General features: G+C 42.7%; 1 protein-coding gene across 1 annotated transcript in view; it reads right to left on the reverse strand.

Annotated features, from left to right (window-relative positions):
* Positions 1-7,036: 7,036 nt before the first annotated feature.
* Positions 7,037-20,491, reverse strand: part of CAPN8 (calpain 8) — a 30,640-nt gene continuing 17,185 nt past the window's right edge. Inside the window, exons 9-21 of the mRNA XM_074926365.1 lie at positions 20,106-20,266; positions 19,222-19,397; positions 17,219-17,230; positions 15,337-15,545; positions 14,711-14,747; positions 14,000-14,065; positions 13,017-13,074; positions 12,396-12,460; positions 11,105-11,173; positions 9,712-9,790; positions 8,679-8,795; positions 7,998-8,056; positions 7,037-7,118 (exon numbers count right to left, since the gene is read on the reverse strand). Of these exons, the coding sequence (XP_074782466.1) occupies positions 7,095-7,118; positions 7,998-8,056; positions 8,679-8,795; positions 9,712-9,790; positions 11,105-11,173; positions 12,396-12,460; positions 13,017-13,074; positions 14,000-14,065; positions 14,711-14,747; positions 15,337-15,545; positions 17,219-17,230; positions 19,222-19,397; positions 20,106-20,266 (1,132 nt within the window). The 3' untranslated portion in view covers positions 7,037-7,094. The remainder of the gene's footprint in view (positions 7,119-7,997; positions 8,057-8,678; positions 8,796-9,711; positions 9,791-11,104; positions 11,174-12,395; positions 12,461-13,016; positions 13,075-13,999; positions 14,066-14,710; positions 14,748-15,336; positions 15,546-17,218; positions 17,231-19,221; positions 19,398-20,105; positions 20,267-20,491) is intronic.

Here is a 20,491-nt window from a genome sequence, read left to right on the forward strand (position 1 = left end):
TCCGTCTCACCCAGAATTTCTGTACTCCTGGCATGTAAATATTTGAATTTATTTTGTATAGGGGCATAACTTCCAGAGGAAGAATGGAGTGGCACCTCTCCTCCAATATCACCCATGGTCTACGTGGTAAAGCCTCTTCTGGGGACAAGAGATGCTGACTTGCATCATCTAAAGAGAATAGGGGCTTGAAGCAGAGCTTCTCACATCCATCTTAGTTAAGTGCTCAAACCACTGCTATCACAATGTATGGGAGGAGAGTGAAAGTGGCAGGGAAACAACTCCTCCGTGGACATATTTCAGATGAAAGCAGTGCTATCACTATATTTCAAAAAGAACTGGATCCTCCTGAGATGCCTTAGGCATCCTCAGAGATGCCTCTTGGACTGAGTCTCTCAGAGGACTCTTCTTAGAGAAACATCTTGCTTGAAACCCAGTTAGCCTTGAGTCTGAGCTAGATGCCAAAACCTGAAAACTGTCAAAACTTAAATACTTCTGCACATATAGAGAAACACACCTTTCAGGGATCTCAGCAGCTCCAGTATCAAATCTGTAGCACCTCTGAGTTGAGGTATCTCCCTAGGCAGGCAGCAACAAAACACAGGCAAGTCTGAGCAGTGCAGCTCTGGACTTGAGGTCTAAATGCAGGTGGGGTGCAGTTTAAGTGAATACCCAAAGGATACCCTGGAAGTCACAAGCAAAGAGAACTGAACCGTAAGCTCCTAATTCAAAAGACTGCACTTAACCTTTCTACTAACAGGACAGAACACACAGGAAGCCCCTGGTGTGACCCACATCATTTTTAAAGTCATGATTTTTTTCTTGTTACCTCTGTTACTGCTACCACCTTACAATGCAAGGCATGAACGGTGAAATTCATTTTATTTTCTCTCTCCATAAAGCTTGTTCATTGTTTCTGGTCTAGTCAGCTTGGTCACTAAAATTTGGTTAGATAATTTCTTGTTCAAGCTTTCATGCACCAGACCAGCAGGTCTGAAATTCAAACATTATCAGCATGTATAGAAGCACACACAGAGAAAAAAATCCCAACCCAAAACTGAGATGAGTTCAAATTAAATTACTATGTAGAAGGCTGGCACTCTGTGCTGGAATCAATTTTGTTATTATTAAGTTCACAACTGCTGCTTCAGATAGCTGCTTCTCTCAGGATTTTGACTAAAGGTGCTTTACAAATTAGAGGTCAGGTTGGTGCTTTATAATTTTCTCATTTTTCCTTTATTCTTCTTTCTTCTGTTTAATTAATTCCATGCTGATTATTTCTGAAATTGAAAGTATTTTCCTACTTGTCTGTATTCACAGTTACCATCCCCCAGGCAAGATTTCCCCTGCAGAAGGTGCCACCCAAGGCAAACATCCTTCATGTGACACAACACGAACACTGGAACAGTCCCCGGAGATGCCGCGGCCCCCCAGCACAGAGACCCTGTGGGATGCCCTGCTGCCTGCAATGATGCCAGCCACTGTCAGTAATCAGTCCTGTGCTTGACAAGCACCGCATTTCCTGAGCTCCACCTCCCTGCAAATTAATGATCAAATATGATGAGCTTTTAAAATGTAGCAGAACACAATTTGCCATAAACTGTGTTGATCACAAAGCCTGTTTAAACTCCCAAGAGATCATACCTGCTTCAGCATGTGTGCTGGGTAAATTTACACAGCAGTCTAAGTGTGATTACAGCTTGGGAAAACTTACACAGTTTTATATAGAGTTTTAAGTTAGCTAGCTCAGTGACTGTTCCAGATATCTTACTGATACCAATTAAAAAAAAAAAAATCTTTTTAAATAAAAGGAAGTATCTTCTTTCCTGGTCAAGCCTACATGGATGACATTAAAGACAGATGACATGAAAGTCTAGGTATAGGTATCTAGAGAGCTGTGCCCAAGAACTGGCCTAGGAGTGCTAGCTAATTAGGCAGTTAAGGTGTGCAGAGAAAATAAGACACAGAAATGAAAAATCTCTGAAAGTCCCAAATCCTGTGCTATCTGTAGCTAAGCTGTGGTGAAAGGATTCCATTCATTATTAAAGAGAACACTGATGATTTCATAATTAAAGCAATGTCACACTGCCCTGGTCTACTCCCTTTTTCCTTTGAAAGCATCGACAAAGAAGTAGCCTGACTTCTTTAGGAGGTGTGAAAGGCAATGAGAGTTATGGGTACTTAGTAAAAAATCAGTTTCTTTGCTTTTGTGTCTAAATACAGGCCCTCAGTGGCTCAGAGGATGGTTACTTATTTTCTCTTCATAGTCTGATGCCGCTGCCAAGGCCGTGGCGTTCATGGTGAGACACTCAGTAGTGGCCCCATGGAGCTACAGGGTTGAGCAAAGACACAGAGAAAACACCCACTCACACTGAAATGTGTTTAATGTACTCATGTGTTTATGATGCAAGGAAGACAAATCTTTGGAAAGATTTGTGGTGCTTTCTACATGGACAGCCTAGAAGTTTTTGTTGGGGACTCTGTGCCCCACATACCTGCATTATGTGAGCTGCTTTAAAGTGATATATGGCCTCAGCAGAACACCAGGGTGATGCTCCCCTTGCCAGTGATTATAGCTAATTCCTGCTGCTCCAGCTCAGCAACTGATGGTGATGTACCATCAGTATAGACCCTGTTATCTGGGTATGGCTTGTGTCTTGGCTGGGAGGGAGTGAACAACTGAGGAGGATAATGGAGATCCCCCTTCAAAACCAGCTTGTGTTTTTTTACATATTACAGAGGAACACTTAAACATTTTACTATATTAGCTGACAAGAAGCAGAGATAAAAATGTGACTGTCTGTACAGCCAGAAGAGAGAAAATACCAAAAAGGATGTGGGAATTTAGGGAAGCCTGAAATGCTTTAAGACATTGGAAGAAGTCCCTCACTTTTATCTTCCGTATAAGAGCTAGATCAAGCTACTCCAGTTAAATTAGCCCAGGCAAACCTAATTAGGTAAGGAATTGTATTGAGAAGCAGACCAGCTAGCTTGAATTTAAAGAAAGCATCATTGGTTTTGGCTGGGGGGTTTTTAATGAACGGGAAGTGGGTTAGAAAAAATACATAAATCACCCCTTGAGCCAACAATGTAGTTTTTACACATTTGGAAGTGAGTGAATAGACAAAACCAGCAATGTTTTACAGAGTTTTCCAAATAAGAGAAGATCATCTGTTTTTCTAAGCACAGTGATTTATGGAGAGAGTGCACATTCCTTCTTCCCTGAAAGCAGCAAGAGTCAAAGAAGATACCATTTTCTCCAGTTCCTGACTTTGTTCAGCTCCTGCATGGATGTAAAGCTGATTCATTCAGCTTCTTCCTGGCTGTTATCCCAGCATTTGTTCAGGTGCTTCTTTAGTCCATCTGCCAGATCTGTTCCTACCAATTATTTTCTCTTTCATGCTCTTTCTCTTCCAACACAACCCTCCCCAAGAACCACACTGGCCAAGCCCTCTCACCCACGCAGGCAGGTGATGCTGCGCTGATGGGGGCCTGCACTTCAGGTGAGAGCTGCATCAAAGATTGCAAAGACAGAGGAAGGAGTTAATGAGCGACCAACAGTAACAAGTGAAGTAATTTGCTCTATTAAAGAAAGAGCGGATTTTATGCTGTACGTGCCAGTTATACAGAGAGAGACAGACACCATGGCAACAAGCTTGTCAGGCAGTAGCAGGGCACTACTTTAAGATTAACTATCACTGGGGACATCATTAGTGGTGGAGAAACTTCAAAAGCTTTGGAATTCGGGTTCCTTTTGCACCCAGAATCTCACTTCTTTTTATGGAGTTTATTTGAATCTTCAGTCTATAAGCTTAGACTGGGATAACAACAGCAGCAGGCTGGAGTTTTGGATGCATCCTGAATAAGAAGGAAAGGAAAAACATGCTTACAGTATCTCAGAGCTTCCAGGCCTGCCAGGTTGTCTCAACTGTATGGAAATGAAGAACTAAAACATACCGTTGAGTCAGGTTCAGCGGGATTGTCTGAAGTAAAGAATGAAAAGGGGTTTGAAAAGGACTGCTCCTTCTGTGCTTACTCATAAGCCATGGATCTGATCATTAGCCTGCAGTGATGGAAAGGAGAGATCCCTCTGTAAATCTCCCATTCTGGGAGGATGAGCAGGTGACAGATAATTGCATGTATGAGGTTATTTCTTTTTATCCTCCTAGCTCATAGGCAGAATCCCAAACCCCCGTGATTGTCTTGCACCTCATGCAGACATTTACTCTGGTGCAAAGCTGGTGTCAGATGCTGACATGGTAGGACTTATATCCACAGGAAGTTCCTCTATAGGCAACCACAAGATAATCAGTGCACAAGGATTTTGGAACTCTGAACATGGTCTAATGTGAATTACATTTTACAGGACTAACGTACAGAGTTCACGTTTTCAGTTCACGAGACTGCAGTGCAAATAAAAGCATTTTTATGGGAAAGTGGAGAAAGAAAAGAAAGATCTGAGGAACCATTGCAGTTTCCAGGGGAGTCTCTTTTGCCCCACCTTATTTATAGTGTTGAGAATGCCATGCAGCATGGATTTCATAGTGACAGGGAACGTATCACAAATTCATGAACCTTTGTGACTTGTCTGCATTATAATTCCCCATGACTGAGCTACTCAAATGTAGCAGGAGCTGCAGTGCTACACAGCTCTGAAAATGAAGCATGGCCAACATGCAGGGTATAAGAGTGCAGAGTCCAGATGCCTGAGCCCGGGCTCAGCCCACCATGCCCCACTGCTTCCACAGGAGCTCCTGCAGGCGTTTCAGTCAAAAGGCATTTTAGCCCCATCAGGACTAACTGGGAGAACTGACGAGTGCAGACATTTGCTCAGCTTGCAGCACAGGGAATGAAAATAAGGTGGACATTAATCATCTCTTTGCAGATACGTCAAGTAAAAAGGAGAAGCACATTCAATCCCATGAAAAGGCTTATTTTCAAGCAGTTGTTCTCTGAGACCTGATAGCAAAGTGCTGTGCTCAAAGAACAAATGAAAGAGGAGGTGGCTCCTCTGGAGCTGCCTGCGCCCCAAAGATAAAGGAAGATGGAGTGCAGCACTCTGCCCATCCTGTACAGGTGGGTGAGAGTCATTGAGATAACTATAAGAATTACTGTGGTGGGGGCATCTTGCTTGATGTAAAGGGAGAAGAACTGGGAGCATGCAGTGGATTTCTGCATATATTTGAGTTTTTCCAGTCCTGTGGAGAGAGGCCTCTCTGTGATCATAATTGGAATGAACTCATGAATAGCGCATGTGAGCAGAAAGCAAATTGGAAGCTGCAAGCAGTTAGCTCACCCTGATGCATGGTTAGTAAGGAGACATGTTGCATACTCAAGATATAAGGCAGGGAAGGACACATTCATCTTACTGAACAGGCAGAGCATTCACTAGAAAATTCTCAAGGTTTTGGAAAGCTCAGCTTGCCCCAGGTAGCTCTGTTTTCCAGGCAGGCAGAGATACGTAAATGTGTATTGTTGGTGAGCAGGCACATATCTACCATGGGAAACTGGTGGCAACCTAAGACAGCTGCATGGATGTCCTGACCAGTGACATGTGCACAGGGACAGCAGGGGAAAGCCTGTGGTTCCCCCACTGGCTGTTTTTATTCTGCTACCTGAACTAAGTATTTATTTCTCTTTTACTGGGAGAGAACCTCTAAATGAGAGCAGAGAATCCCATCTATTAGAAGGGCAGACCATGCACTGCAACAGACAGCTGTAATCAGCACCAAGAAGAAACACTGGGAGATGTCGAGCAGAGGCTTGGGGTTTGAGGTATTCTGTGTTTGGAGATGGGAACCGAGCAACAGCTTTCTTCCTACTTAAAGAAAGTGCTTAGCAACAAGCATGCATGGAGAAAGGCCCCTCTCAAACACAGTGCTGAAGAAAGAGGCGGGTGGACCCTTGGCCCCACATCTGCTTTGGGGACACAGATCTCTGCCTGCACTCCTTTCACTCCCGCAGAGAGGTGTCAGAGACATGTCATCTCGTCAGATCATTACTGCAAGTTACAGAAATATTTTCTGATTGCTAAAAAAGATTGCTAGAAGATTATGTTGCCTGCATTGCTATGCAGTTACTGTTTATAATACTGTGAAATTAAATGCAGAGAGATTTTTTTAAAGGACAAAGGTTTTATAAGATCTTAGGAAACCATGACACTGTTAGGCAGTGACTATTAGCTTCAGTTTCTTCTTTATATCACAATCCACTTTTGCAGGTCCCTCGCACACTCAACCTCCTAGATGCCCTACATGCACATTTTATGTTCCTTCCCTCACACTTGCCTTCGGGTGCTTCTGAGCTCTAGTCAGCCATCTCCTAAAACTCCAAACACTGAAATACACGTATGGACAAGCATTCATAGGAGAAGATCTCAGCTAAAACAACTGCAGCAACTTGCTTATGGCCTTCCATCCTCCCTCCTCTTCCTGAAAGACTGAGCCAAGACTCTTGGAGGAGTGCCATCATGTTTGCCGGATTCCCAAGAGTGGCATCATGTTTGCCTGATTCCCTGTTCACCCTCAGGGCTGTGTCCATGTCCAATTTCCCTGTGCTCCCAGCAGCTCATTGTCTGGCTCCAAGCTCCTCACCCCCAGCTTCTGTGGGTGTTTGGCACAGCCGAAGCGGAGAATTGGCTGGGAAGGGAGGTAGCCAGAGTGGAAACACAAACCTTAGCCATGCTCTGAGCATGGGTTTCTCTCTGTGAAACATATGTTGGATGTTGCAGGCAATGGAGATCCTTTCCAGGATTTTGAACACTGCTGAACTTCCATGCACAGTCAGAAGTCAAACCAAAGTCACCTGGGACCATCTGTACTAAGTCAAAATCTGTGATGTTTCAGCATGACACAGAGAAATGCTCTATGGACAGCAGAAGTAAAGGAGATTGGGTTGGTTTGTTTGATTTGTTTATCTTTTTTTGTTCAAGAGTGCATTTATTTTATAACTGAAAGGAGATCACTTCAGTTTCAGTGGGCTTTAAAATTACTTGCCAGTAGTAAAAACAAGTTTCTCTCTCTGCTTTTCTCTGCAAGGAGCAGCCAAATGAGTGGTTCCATGTTCAGAAGGTCTCTGCTGAATTCATTGACCATGGTTCAAACCAGTGTGCAGCACAGCCACTGAGGAAGAAACAAAAACAAGGAGTCAGACCATCTAGAAGCCCACAGGATACCACCAGGGCACTCTACCACACTTGGGAGAACAAACTGGGAAAGGCTGGACCTGCATTTTAATCTATTGTACATGTAGAATCCACCTGCTCTGGAACTTTGGGGAAATTTATTGCCAGGTTGAGCCTCAGATGTTGCAAGTGGGGTCTGTTCTGAGGGAAGATCAGTTCTCTAGGGCAAGCTTTGAAAAATCCTAGGGTCAGAGTATGCAATGTACAATTTCAGCTAGATTTAACTAGCTGTGACTGAGGGTCACAGGGCTCCCTAGCCATCCTCCTCCCTTCGAGCCAGGCTTCAGCTGAGAGGACTAATTGGATGGACCTCTTGGGGCCTCTTCCAGCTGTTTCCTGAGATATATTTGTATTCTGCAAAGAGAAGACTCAAGCTGATTGCTTTTATTACAGCTTCAACAGGATAAATTTGCATTAAAAACAATGTGGGGAAAAAAAGACCTGGCATCTTAAAAGGTCTCTTCTAATTCTGTCAGGTTGATCAGCACATTCTCTGCCAGACAAGAACGGTTCCCTGCTGTGTGTTTTCTAATGAATTGACCACTGCCCTCTAAAAGTAGATAGTGAAACAGGCTGTGTAAGCATTTCTCAAGCAACCTTAGGGGTTTTGAATGTATCTTTACTTTTTTTCTCATATAATGTTCCTTCTACTAATTCAGACAGGCCTCCTGAGCTGAAGAACCTTTTCACATAACAAGCTTTCCTTTTGAACCACTACTGAGTTTACCACTTATAACAGTGATTTTAAATAAATGTATTTTAGTGCAGTCCATTTCTGTAGCTTAACCAGACAGTATTTCAGTCTGATAAGCCTCACCTCAGCCAGAGAGAGCTGGACGACTCCACTCTTGTCTTTGTCCAGGAGATGGAACATTTCTGAAAAGTAGAAGAGGAGAAAAAAAAAAAATTGGATATAAGCCACGGAGTTTGGCATGTAGAGAAATACTGTCTCACAAAATGTAGATGTCTGGCTTTTTGCCATGATCTACTGGAAATCTAGACTGGTTCTGTAAGATAATATTACAGCTGTCGTTCTTTTCTCTTACAAGTAATTTCTAAGCTGTTTCACGAGGCAGAATAGTCAGATCTACATCAGCAAACTGAGAATTGGCAGCAGGACAACTATAAAATCTGATGTGGTACCATCTGGTATGATCCAGGGACAAACCTGTAAATCAGGTCCGAGTAAGGGCTGTAAATGATAAATGGTACCATTTACAGGATCTGGGACAACTTGGGGGCCAGAGCACTGACCATAAAGTACAGCAGAAGAGCACAGTAGGCTATGAAAACATGTTCCCCACTCACCATAGTCATTCAGACAGAAAGGCTTTTTCTATTTCTCTGCTGCTTTCTTCAACAGACACACTTTTGCTGGCACCCTCAGATTTCCATGCAATTTGCTACATTCACAGTTAAATACTGTGAAAGTAGCAAATACTTAATGAAATCCCAAAGTTTTCAGAATTCCCCTTGGCTGCTGAACAGAGGCACTTACTGAACAGGATCTCTAAGTGGATCATACAGGCCACAAAGCCATCGAAATCAATCGTCAGCTTGCTGCAGGCGTAGCGGAGGACAATGCTGTGTTGCATCTGATCATTGAGCGTGAAACCTGAAGGCACGGGAAGCACACGAATCACTGACACAGCAGGTTAACATGCTGTCTTTGATGTGACTTGCCCATGGACTGCTGCAGCCGCAGGCAGACCTGGGTAAAAGACTGAGGACTATTCTTCCCAGAAGGTCTGTTGGACTCCATCACCCACCTCTGCAGTGGGTCCTTTCCAAAGCCCATTATGCTGGGTGAAGAGAGGCATAAAGTATTTTTTTTACAGCATTTTTTCAGACTGTATATTTCACATTGTTTCACAGTATAACCAGTCCTATGTTCCCCAGATAAACCCCTAATTAGTGAGTCTTGGCGCTGCAGCTGAATAGCAGTGATTGCAGTAGAGCCAATTGCTCACATAATACATTGGGCTCTATTCAGGCCCATATTAGTGCTATTTCTGTCTCTGGATCATTCACATAAACTCCACCAAGCACAAGACAGATCAAAATAACAGTGCTCCTCTAGATGCCCCTGAGCTGGCAAGCACTCCTCCAAAAGTGAATAGCACACATCAGAGAGGACATCATTGGGGCATGCCTTGATCAGGTTTGCACCTTCTCTAGTGTAGAGAAAGGTGATAGGAGGAAATGAAGGAAAAAGAGGATTTGGACATAGGTCTGAAAAAGGACAATTAGATTGGGAAATAATGAGGCCAAAAATAGAGCAAGCAATAGTCAGATGGATAAGCAATGGTCACAGCATGGACAAAAATATCAGTGGTTCATAATGCAGAACAGAGGATGGGTTTTGATGTATATAACAGCAAAAGGATGTATCAGTATGTGACAGTCAGGAAGGGAGAACGGCACTGGCAATGCTGTGATCTAGCAGACGGAAGGGAAGCAAAGCCATTAAAATGCTCCACTGTTCTTCCAATGTTCAGTGATCCGACCGTGTCACTGAGCAGTGCACTCACCTGCCTCTCTGAGGGCATTTCGCATCTCATGGGAGTCAATAGTACCGGAGTAGTCCCTGTCCACTTTCTTATAGATTTCCTGCAGCAGAGGGGAACAAGGGAACGTGGAGATGGCCTTTCACTGTGTACCCACGCAGCAATGTGGTGGTGCGAGCACAGGCGGGCAGGCTTTGGCTTGCACAGCTGGGTAACAGCAGTAGTGGAGACATGGTAACACAAGGCTCACCAGGGGTTAGCAGCCAGAATAAAATAATCAACTGTCCTTTAGGGTTTAACCTTTGTTTGCTAGTCCACTCTGCAGCCCGTGCCCTGCCTTCCTCCCTCCTCGTGTAGCTAGATTAATGCCAGGACAATCGTGCCAACCTCTGCTCTGTCCACACTATCACTCTGCTGTGCAGATACAGCCTCAGGTTTCTGATGCCTGGGACAGGGGCTGCCCCTACCAGCCCAGTCTCCTACTCTTTGAACCATTCCCGACCAAAGGAAATGTTTCAAGTAGCTACTGGCAAGCAAGGCAGACTGGGAAATACATTCCCATGGGCTGGCAGACTGCCTGCCTTCATGTTACATGGTGACAGACACGCCATTTAGGAAAATATCCTATCATTTGGCAAACACTGCAACAGGCAAAGTCCATTTTGCTTAATATTTCAGACATGATGACAGATGCTTCCTACTGCCAGCAGGTTTATTATCCAGAAATAGATGCCACCCAGACCTACAGCTCAGACTGGAGATGGCTCTCAGGGCTTTCTCTGCTGACACCAGCCCTAGGACAGAGCTGATGCTTCATGAATGCAACACCTCTTCATGAACCTCCAGGATGGATGCTCTGTGTTGACCAGCATCAAGTATGGGAGCAGCAGGCTTGCCTGAAAGGGATGTCAAACAAAGCAGGTCCAAATCTGACCTTCCTTTAGACTCCTTGATTCTGGGTGAACTTCCTGGGATATTAAATCCTCTGCCAGAAAATAATTCAGCACTTCTACAAGATTTAAAAATCACAAAGCCAGGTTTTTGTAGGTTCTAAAAATATGTGTTTCTTGTGTTTGATAGTGCTCAGCTGGCAATGGAACATACTGCAACAGCAGAGATATGTTCATATGAGCTTTAATACAGCAAGCAGCAGAGAGACCTCTCTTTGCCAACAGTGAAAGAGGATTAATCTGGCTTTCCATAAGGTATTGCATATTAGGGAGAGTGGTGGGGACAAGGTGAAAGAGGATCTGCTTGTGCTTTTTAAATCAGAGGTGTTTGTGAGCCCTGGAACAAACTCCAGCCACAAGACGGAAGGTTTCAAGTATATCTGCCTGTGGTGGCTTAACCCTATCTCAGTTCTGGATCTGAACTTCAGAGGTGAGAGGGAAGGGGAGACAGTCAGAAATATTGTTACCAAATACTTTTGAATCTTCATCCAAAGTGTCTTGAATTCCACAAGTCCCAAGGTGCCGGTCCCATTGGTCTGGGGATGTTAAGGCATGGTTCAAAAATCAGGATTCCTGTATCCTTAGAAAAACTGGACACCAATCAGTTCTGATAAAAACAAATCACCCATCACAGTTTCATCTTAATGCCATATTAGTTCTGATTTGTAATGCATCTCCATCTCACACAGACATGCCCACAGCTTTACATTTGCTTAGCTAAAGGCATGCCAAGAATTTCTAGGCTATGTGCACTCGCAGGGAATGATATATGGGATTGCTAAATATACAATCACAATTAGGTCCACTCGCATTTTGTACAGTTAACTGTAGGTTAGAGTCCTTAGGGAAAGAAAGGACAGGCCTCTCAGCAGACAGGTGTTAGAAACCAGAGGCAGGAACTGCAAGCGAACAGAGAAAATCAATAGTAGACTACGCAGTCCTCCCCCATGTCCTTCAGGGTCTTGTACACTCTTCCTATGGAAAATTATGCAAAAACAGGGAGTTGGCCCCCATGACACTGTACTTACTGAGTTGCCCTGTTGTGTTTAGGAGCTTGTGGAGGGTAGGACAAAGGCATCACTTCTCTTAACAGCCAGTGATCCACAGCTAATCCCTGCTGACCTCGACATGACCATGTCATGAGACCAACATTAGTATAATCCTGGCAACATGGCTTATGACCCTCCCAGTGCACTGGCTACCTTCCCATCACATCAAAGGAGTACTGGGCAGCTGTGCTGACCTCTCCTTTTCCCTTGGCTAGGCAGAGTTTATCAGCTCCCATGTGCCCTACAAGCTATGCAGAAGGGAGGGAGGCACAGCCTGTACCTATATCCTTCCCACTTTGAACAGGTTCTCCAGCCTGTCTCTGCTGCTTTGAGTTCTGTGCTCTATAAGCAGTACCTGACTTAGAGATGGCAGCTGAGGTTGTGTTTAAAACTTGCCTCCTGCCGAGCACACTGTGTATGCATGCAAAACTGCACAGTTGCATCCAGGCAGAAGGTCCCTGCTTCTTCTCCCTGCTATTTTTAGGGGAAAGTTTAAGCGATGAGAGATGCAGAGCAGGTTAGAGAAGCAGCCGATGATTAAATGGTTCAGGTTTCTGCCACCCTGAGCTGATAGAGCCGCTTGGCTGAATTTTATGCCTCCAGCCATGTGTCTGGACAATGGAAGTGCAAACTTAGCCCACCTCATGGAGAAGTTTTTCAAAGGAGATCCAGAAACTTTAAAGGTGATGAAATGACATTCAAAGGATACATCTAAAAGGCTGATCATCTCCCTGCAAGTGTTAATGTTGAATCCATCAGTTTTAATATCCTTTCCTGTACAAAAAGGAAGTAAAAATCCAAGTCAGAAATATTTTTAGACAAGTATTTTTCTGCAGACACCCTTGGAGATGTCAGCCACCTTAAAATCTTATTGGCAAAGTAAATGGTCTGCCATTCCTTCCACTATTGTCCTTCAGCTGATTAACATGGCTTTTTTTGGCACAGGGGCAGGGGATGTTACTGGTTTTGGCGCAGTTATGCAGCAGCATAATAGTATCTTTCCATGATGTTCCTCCCAAGAAAGTACAGGGAATATGGTGCCTCTGCAGAACATCAGCTGGCAGTACTTAGAAGGGGAGCACCAGGTGGTACTTCTTCCCCTACATATTAGAGGTTCGGCAAGCCAGGAGAAACTCAGCTGAGGGAAGACACAAACTCAGTTTTTCATCACCCTCTACTGATAGGGCAGGTTTTGTTAGCACAGATCCTATCTGTGTGCTGATAGACCTAGGCACAGACATTCCCTCTGACCTTATAGCAACTTTGTGCGTCACCATTTCAGCACATGCCTCTCAACTCCACTCAAGGGGAACTACATAACATTACTTACTCTTTGCCAAAACCCGGTTTAGGATAGTTTGAAGTTCAACTGCAGTCACTTCACTGTCCTGGACAGAAAACAAAACATACCTCAGCCGTTAACACAAAAATTATTTGAAACAAGCTATATACATTTGCTGTCAGACATTCAGAGACTATTTTCCTTCCATACCTAAGGCATGTAAACCTTTAAATATTTTCTAACACTTTACCATTAGACATCACATAGAGGAGATCCTCAGAAACCATGAATATTTCTAGCCTTTTAAATGGGAAGTGTTTTGTTAGGTGCCATGGTGATGTGACCCAATAAATATTAATGTTTTAAGAGGTTTGACTGAATTGGGCGAATGCCTTCTCTCTCAGCTGAAGAGGTTCAGGAGAGCATTTGAGATTTTCCAGGCTTATCGAAACTATAACCAAACAATATCAAAATTGCCTTCTCAAATCTCAAAAAGGTTTTCCTAACTAACATAATGTTTTCCCTCTCCAATGCCAGTGGCCACCTGTTCTTTAAGAGAAGATCTGACATGACAGCCACACGCTAATGCAGCAGGGCTTTGTAGAGGTTTCCTAAATACAACAAATAGAGAGAAAGTTCAGCCAACAGTTTTCCAGTTCCTGGGGCTTCTGAACAAAAAGGAAGGAACTGGCCAACTAGGCAATTGTCAGAATTACATGCTAACTACACAGGTAATTTATTTCACTGTAGGATATTATTTTCACAGTCCTCACTCCCATCACCCCTATTTCCAAAGTTATTCCATGCCCTGCATTACTGAGGGAATAAATCACATTTTGCACCAATAAGAGGAACAATGTAGTAAAACTGCTCTGTTGTAAAATGAATTGAACTGAAACTGTGAGTTAATAAAAGGGGAGAACTGCTTGGTTTTTTGAAGACCAGACAGTAAAAGGAATCGGCAAGTCAAATATTTGCATAATCATAACAGAGAGGTCCCAGTCTTTTTCTTTTCACTTTAATCCACTTACCTCTCCAGAGAGCTTTTGGAACAGAGTCTTGAACTCATCATCTATATATTTGTTATCGACATGGGGCTAGAGGAAAGAGATGACCGAGAGTGTGGTTTACAAGGTGGTTCTAGAAAACTAGCTGTGGATATCGTAAAGCAGCTTTATGGGGTACTATTTACCGCAATAGAAAATGAGCACTTGCTCTGCAACAATGGCAAAACAGAGGCATTACTTAAATCACGACCAGACAGCAATTGGCTTCATTTGGGAGTAAATACTTTCTAAGACTGATGAAAAAGTTTTCTTCTGCTACCAGTGTAGTTTTATAGAATAGCTGCAGTGAAAATATTGCTGCACCCTGCCATAGCAATTCAGCAGTTCCTTGGAAGGTTGCTTTTGCAATTTTTCTCAGGCATTAAGAAGATTATTTGTTTCTCTGGAAGGGATCATTCCATGACCCCCCACCTTCTCCTACCTGTGTTAGATGGAAGGACATTATAAGCTACAAGGATGCAGCTTCTGTGCCCCATGGGCCCAGGTACATGAAATCGCATGTGAAACTAAGACATGGAGATATGTAAAGAATCCCCACAACCAAAAAATATGTCTCCTGAGCACAAAAATATACTGTGATCCCAGCTCATGGGAGAAACAAAAATCTTGACCTTGTTTTGCCTCCATGTCTGAAGAAAAAGTCTGCTAGGAAAAAAAAAAAATCTGCCCAGTTACCTCGTATGGTTTTGCAGACACCACATCACCAATCATCCTAAGGAAAAAAAGAAAAAAACCCACAAACAATCAGAAATGATGAGTCTATCATTTGCCTTTAAAATAATTAGCAAAACAAGCTGTTTGAATATAAGGTGCTAACAAATGCACAGAACAAGCCCCCAGGTTTCCTGCTTCCCATGCTCCCCATCCCACCGCTATTTGTCCCACTCTTTGGAGATATTTTCCTCAGGAAATCCAGCCTTGTTGTTCTTGTCTTGTATCCACACTCCTGTTTTTTCATTCAATGGCTGCTATTAATACAACCCTTTTTAAAATCATCTGCTTATTGTCATACTCCAAAATCCTTCATTCCTTCATTGATACTGTGGGAACTTTTATCTCACAGACATGAGGGATCTGGTAACCACTTGAGTGCTTGGTGGAGGCCATCTGAAGAGCCATGACTCTCTACCATGGATGCGTGTATCACATATGGTAGACTATGTAAGAAAATTGGTCCTAGAAATGGGCCTATTTTGCTGTTTAAGGGAAAAGATAGAGCACAGGTTGTGGGTGCAACACCTGACCTTTTCCTTTTTGTGCTTCACCAGCAGAAGAGGAGGCTTTACAGAAAAGATACGCACTGCGTTTTAGCCTGTTTCTCAGAAAAAACTCGCAGGCAGAACTCTCCATTTTTGTAAGGCTCAGAAGTGGACGGCACAATGAGGTACTCTCCCCGGGGCAACTTTATGCGACTGGAGACTTCACGCATCTTGACATGACCAGACTGGAATACTGGTTTGATCCTTGCGAAGAAAGCACGGTTTGTATGAGCATCGGTGTTATTTTCCAGCTGTGGGAAACGTTTTTTTGTTAGAAACCATTTGACAATTCACTGGTAAGCCAGCCACTCTATTTCAGTTTCAGTGCTTTAAAGCCATCTCACATTTTTCTTAGTACAAAATAATAAATCCATGAGTCACGGCATAAAAGATAACTACTAGGATTCTGCCATGGGAAACTGTCAGGCAGATAAGTAGAAGGGGCAAGGATCCTTCTCTATAAAGATTATATTTTCACATGCCTCTTTACAATCACTGGTATGAAATAAATAAAAAGATCTTAATGTGTGCTCATATCTGGTCAAACTAGTACCTGTGGTACTTAAGTTGTCCATGTATTGAGCAGTTTTTGCTTTCACGGGCTGCTTATGGACAAATCTAAATTTCAGAATATTTTTGAGCAACTTATGGTATGGGATAAATCTCCTAACTGCATAGGAATTCTAGACTCCGATTTCTTTAAACAGACAGAAAAGGATAGTAAATGGGACAAAGTAGTAGTCACAAGAGTGAGACTTCTGGAGCCACATTAGATGATCTACTCAACTTCTATTAGTAATACTACGAATATTCCTTTGGATTATGTGGACACTAGTACCTAACTTTTCCTTAATACCAATATACTCTTGAGCAAGTGAAACATTGCATAGCTCATAAAACAAAACACTGATGTAAGAAGAAACAGTAGTGTAAGAACAATATCTCTGCTATAAACCTCCTACTCGTGACCTTTGCTCCACAGGGATGTGTCTCAGAAAGTGTGATTCAATGATCCGCAAAAAGTGTGGTTGACACGGGCTGGGGAACATTGCATTTGGACAAGGTTTCTGGCTGTCTGAGATCAGAGCATACAAAGATGTTATCAAACTTTTTATAATCGTTCAGTTTTTCTGTTGTAAACTGTAGAAAAATAGTTTTCCTCTTGTGTTCTGAAACTAAGATTGGATTTGGTATTTATACAACAGCCTCATCCTTTCTCCTCACTCAATCTTAAACTAAGTGAGACTGCAAAGATTAAGAAGCCAGATCCATATATTTTCAATATATAAAGTTCATTTTCCCTTTGCATCTGCAAAGCTGTTAAAAGAACACAGTTAATTGCTACATGACCACACATTCATTTACTGAGAGAGAAGAAAAGGGCTGAAAAGCTGAGGGAAAATTGGCAGTGCAGGCTGATGGACCTCAGTAATGAGTACAGGCTATTCCTACTGCCAGACACCTCCAGGGTCTCTTTCTTCAGGAATGAAAAGTCTCTTTACCTCAGTATTGACATCTGGGAGGATTAGGGAAGGTTGAGCAGGGTTTGTTCATTACCAGGAGCCCCAGCTCAGAACTATAAAAGGAATGGATCCACAGAGTTTGGCATTTCTTGTAAACATTAGCTACATTTTCTCAATTTTAGAGTGCAGAGACCCTGTTCTGCCTTCACCTGTACTAAATAGACAAATTCTGACCTCTGTTATACAAACTTAGTGGAAGCCAAATTTCAACAAGTATATATAAAGTCAAGATCAGGACTCAGATGTCTTGTGCTCAGTTTCTTGGAAGTGGCTATTCAGAACTTGAGATATTGGTCTAGTGATGCAAGAACAGAGCTCTCCAGAAAATCTGTCATTAGTAAGGAAGAAGTCTTCCTGGTAGTCCATCTGGAGGCTAAAAGTCTTCAGCAGAGATTACATACCTCCTGAGGAATCTGGAAGAAAAAGAGCTGATGTTAAAGGGTTGCCACATACCTACATCCATCAATAAGAAAAAAAAAAAAAAATCAGATAAAGCCTCCTTCAGACACTTTTTTTTTTCATTTTCATTTACAACCACACATTGTAGTATCAGTTATACATGAAGTTCTAGCTTGTGCTAGAGCTGTTCCAAAGGAAAAACAGGATCTTCATCCAGAGGATTGTATCAAACATTTAATTGCTTTTCTCATGATACGGTGGCATGAATGACAGTATTGGCTAGAAATATGTGGGTAAGCCTTTAATTGTTCAGTCATCAAAATCAGCAAGTTAACCCCACTTTGCTAACCAAAAACAAACTGACAATTTTTTTTACAGCAGACCTAAAATCTACCAGTCTACTATTACTGGAATATGATGAAAATATGAGGCTACTATCACTAGCAATCAGCCTGAGGATGATTAGATTGTTGTAAGGCAATTATAACAAGTAACAAATTTCAAGATTTGGTCCTTTCTAAGTTAACTAACTTGCTATGTTAATTCACACCTCCAAATATAAGGTAGCTTTTCCAAAAGCAATTAGTTGTCTTGAGAGCACAGATTCCAGTGAGAGCCAAAGAGAATGTCCTCCTAAGTCCCAGAAGAGCTTTTGAAAATATCATCCGTACAATGATTCTGGAGTCTGAGATGGCCCCTTGAGACCTCAGGTCTTGTTCCTTATAACCAACATAGTAGAAGGCCAGGAACTCGGTGATGGGCACACTTATTGTCAGTAGGCAGTTTGAGCTACATGACTTACAAAAGCTCTGCAGGTCAGGTAGACTTGAGCATACACCTTTTCACTTTCTCCTGCACAGAGATCTGCTTTAGGTCATCATCCATGCTGTCCTAACTGGACCTCCTCAGTCACAGCATCAGCTGCAATGGTGTAAATTTATGACAGTGTGTGACCCAAGTAACTTGGGTCATAGCTGGATATCTACCTGAGATGATTTAGCAGCCATGTCTTTCAAAAGAAAGTCTTCATGTTTTTAAGAGTCACCAAGTCTACCTTGCTATGAAAAAGATCACAGAGGCAGATGGGATGAAATGGATGTAAAGCACAAAAGCTCTGCTAACTTCTCCGGGGTGGTACTTGGTGATATGAGCAGACAAACATCCTTAATGTGCAAGTTCAGGATGCCAATGGGCCAGGGTGCTTGGCACCACACAGATGGCAACTCAGAAATGTGCTCAGTGAGAACGATTTGTGTATGCAGACACTTAGGCACTAGGGAAAACCTTTCCTAGTTTTGAACCATCCTGCACACGATATATTAGCAAAAGCCAGACATTCCCATCTGCTCCCACCTGTACTGGTTAATGATCTTCATCCAGTGGAATCTATACAACATTTAATTGCTTTTCTCCAGATAGGATATTGGGAATGATAATACTGGTTGGAAAATTTTATATTTGCTTCTCTCCCTTCACATCACAGAAATTAGAGGTGACACTGTATATTTTTTCCCTACATTATATTTTTAGAGACAGAAGCAACACTGGGAGAATCAGAAAAAAAAAATTACAGAACCATAACAATAAGCATGGTAGACAATGAATCAAAACAATTTTCAAATACAAGGGAAAAATAATGAAAAAAAGAAAGTGACTATTGAGTACTAATGATAGGCTGTAATCAGAAACACTTATCTGGAATTGCCAGGCACCCTGAGCCTGCACCCATTCAGATTTTGTAAGAGAAGGCTCTCAGTGAGACTGTTCCTAAATTATTGCCTCTAGCTTTACACTGCTCTCCTGTTAAAGTGGGACAAAAACTGAGCCTAAATTTATCTGAATCTTCCCATATTATGTGGGTCAGGAAGAAATGAGAGAAGGGTTTGAATCATCTTGCAAAATCCAGTTCTTATTGCAGTGTAGTGCTGAATGTCAAGACGTAGCACATTGTTAATTTTTTTCCAGCGTAACAGAACAGGGAATAAAGCCTTTCATCCAACTTTACCTGATAGAGCGAATAACCAATACAAAGCAGACCTTCTCCCATTTTCTTCTGTCTCCTGCGATTCTTCTGCATCAAGCCCACCAGTATAGTACAGCACGACTCATCCAAACTCCCTTCATGGTCATAATCTGGTTCATCCAACCGGATTTTGAACTGGGGATTGGTCCAGTATGTTGCTAAGAATTCCCAGGATGAGACAAAAAGAAGGAGATTTTGCTGTCATTGTAGCCAAGATGGCTGTCACTAGAATTACAGAGAATATCTCTTTGGAAGGACTTTTCCCTGGAGTTTTTCCAGTCCTTTCCATTACGTTACAGGGTTTTATGTTTTCACAGCTATGCTAAATATCAATTGGAGCCATAGCAAATCAAAGCACCAAGGTATTTCCTGGGGAGTAATGACCAACAGGGAGGAGCTGATATTGTTAATTCCAGCCACTCATTTATCTTCAGGAAATGTTCTTGGCCGAGGCTGCTATTGTTGCAAGAGGACCAAATGCCAGACAGCCTCTCCAGAGGTCTAACCTGAAAATGAATGGGAAACAACACTGCCACTGAACTGTGACACTTTCCTGGCCTACCCAGCCCTTCAGAGGATTACTCCAGGCAGTAGCAAAAGCTGTATAAGCAGGAAAAGAAGACAGAGGGAAAAAAAAAAAAAGCGCCATGAATTAACTGCTTAGTGGGTTGCTAATCCCCAACAAGGAAATAAGTGTGAATTAGATCTTTGTTTAGACTGTGAAGCTTTTGCTTACTGTCTAAACTCCACAGACAGAGCTATGTCTTCAAGCTCTTCCCACCAAAGCCCCCTTCAGTTTACAAGCATTTATTTTTTGATTGGTTTGTTTGGTATTTCACCAAATGTCCACTTGGCTGGGTCTCCACCTTGGTAGTTCTGGCAGCCTCCAGCAGTTGAACCCCGTCTCCACTGTCCATTAAACAGGGTCAGGTCCCATTTTTTGACCTCATTTCTTGTCAGTGTATCCGGAGTCAAGTTGCAGATCTCAATGCGGGTGAACTGCCTTTGAAAATCTGAAAATGCCATCCTGGCACACAAAAAGATTAGCGTTAGTCCATCAGCCTGCAACAGTTGAGGCGACAGCAAATGTATGTCTCTCCCAACAGGGCAGGAAAAATCAGTACTACAGAGCTGCCCAAAGTCCCATTTACATGAACTCTGAAACTTGGAACTTGTTTTTGAGAAACAAAATTTCCCACTCCCCGAATGATCTGTAACTCCTGGAGACAGTGGTTCTCAACGGTTGTTACAC

Source organism: Athene noctua, chromosome 1 (assembly GCF_965140245.1).
Source record: "Athene noctua chromosome 1, bAthNoc1.hap1.1, whole genome shotgun sequence".
Taxonomy (NCBI): Eukaryota; Metazoa; Chordata; class Aves; order Strigiformes; family Strigidae; genus Athene; species Athene noctua.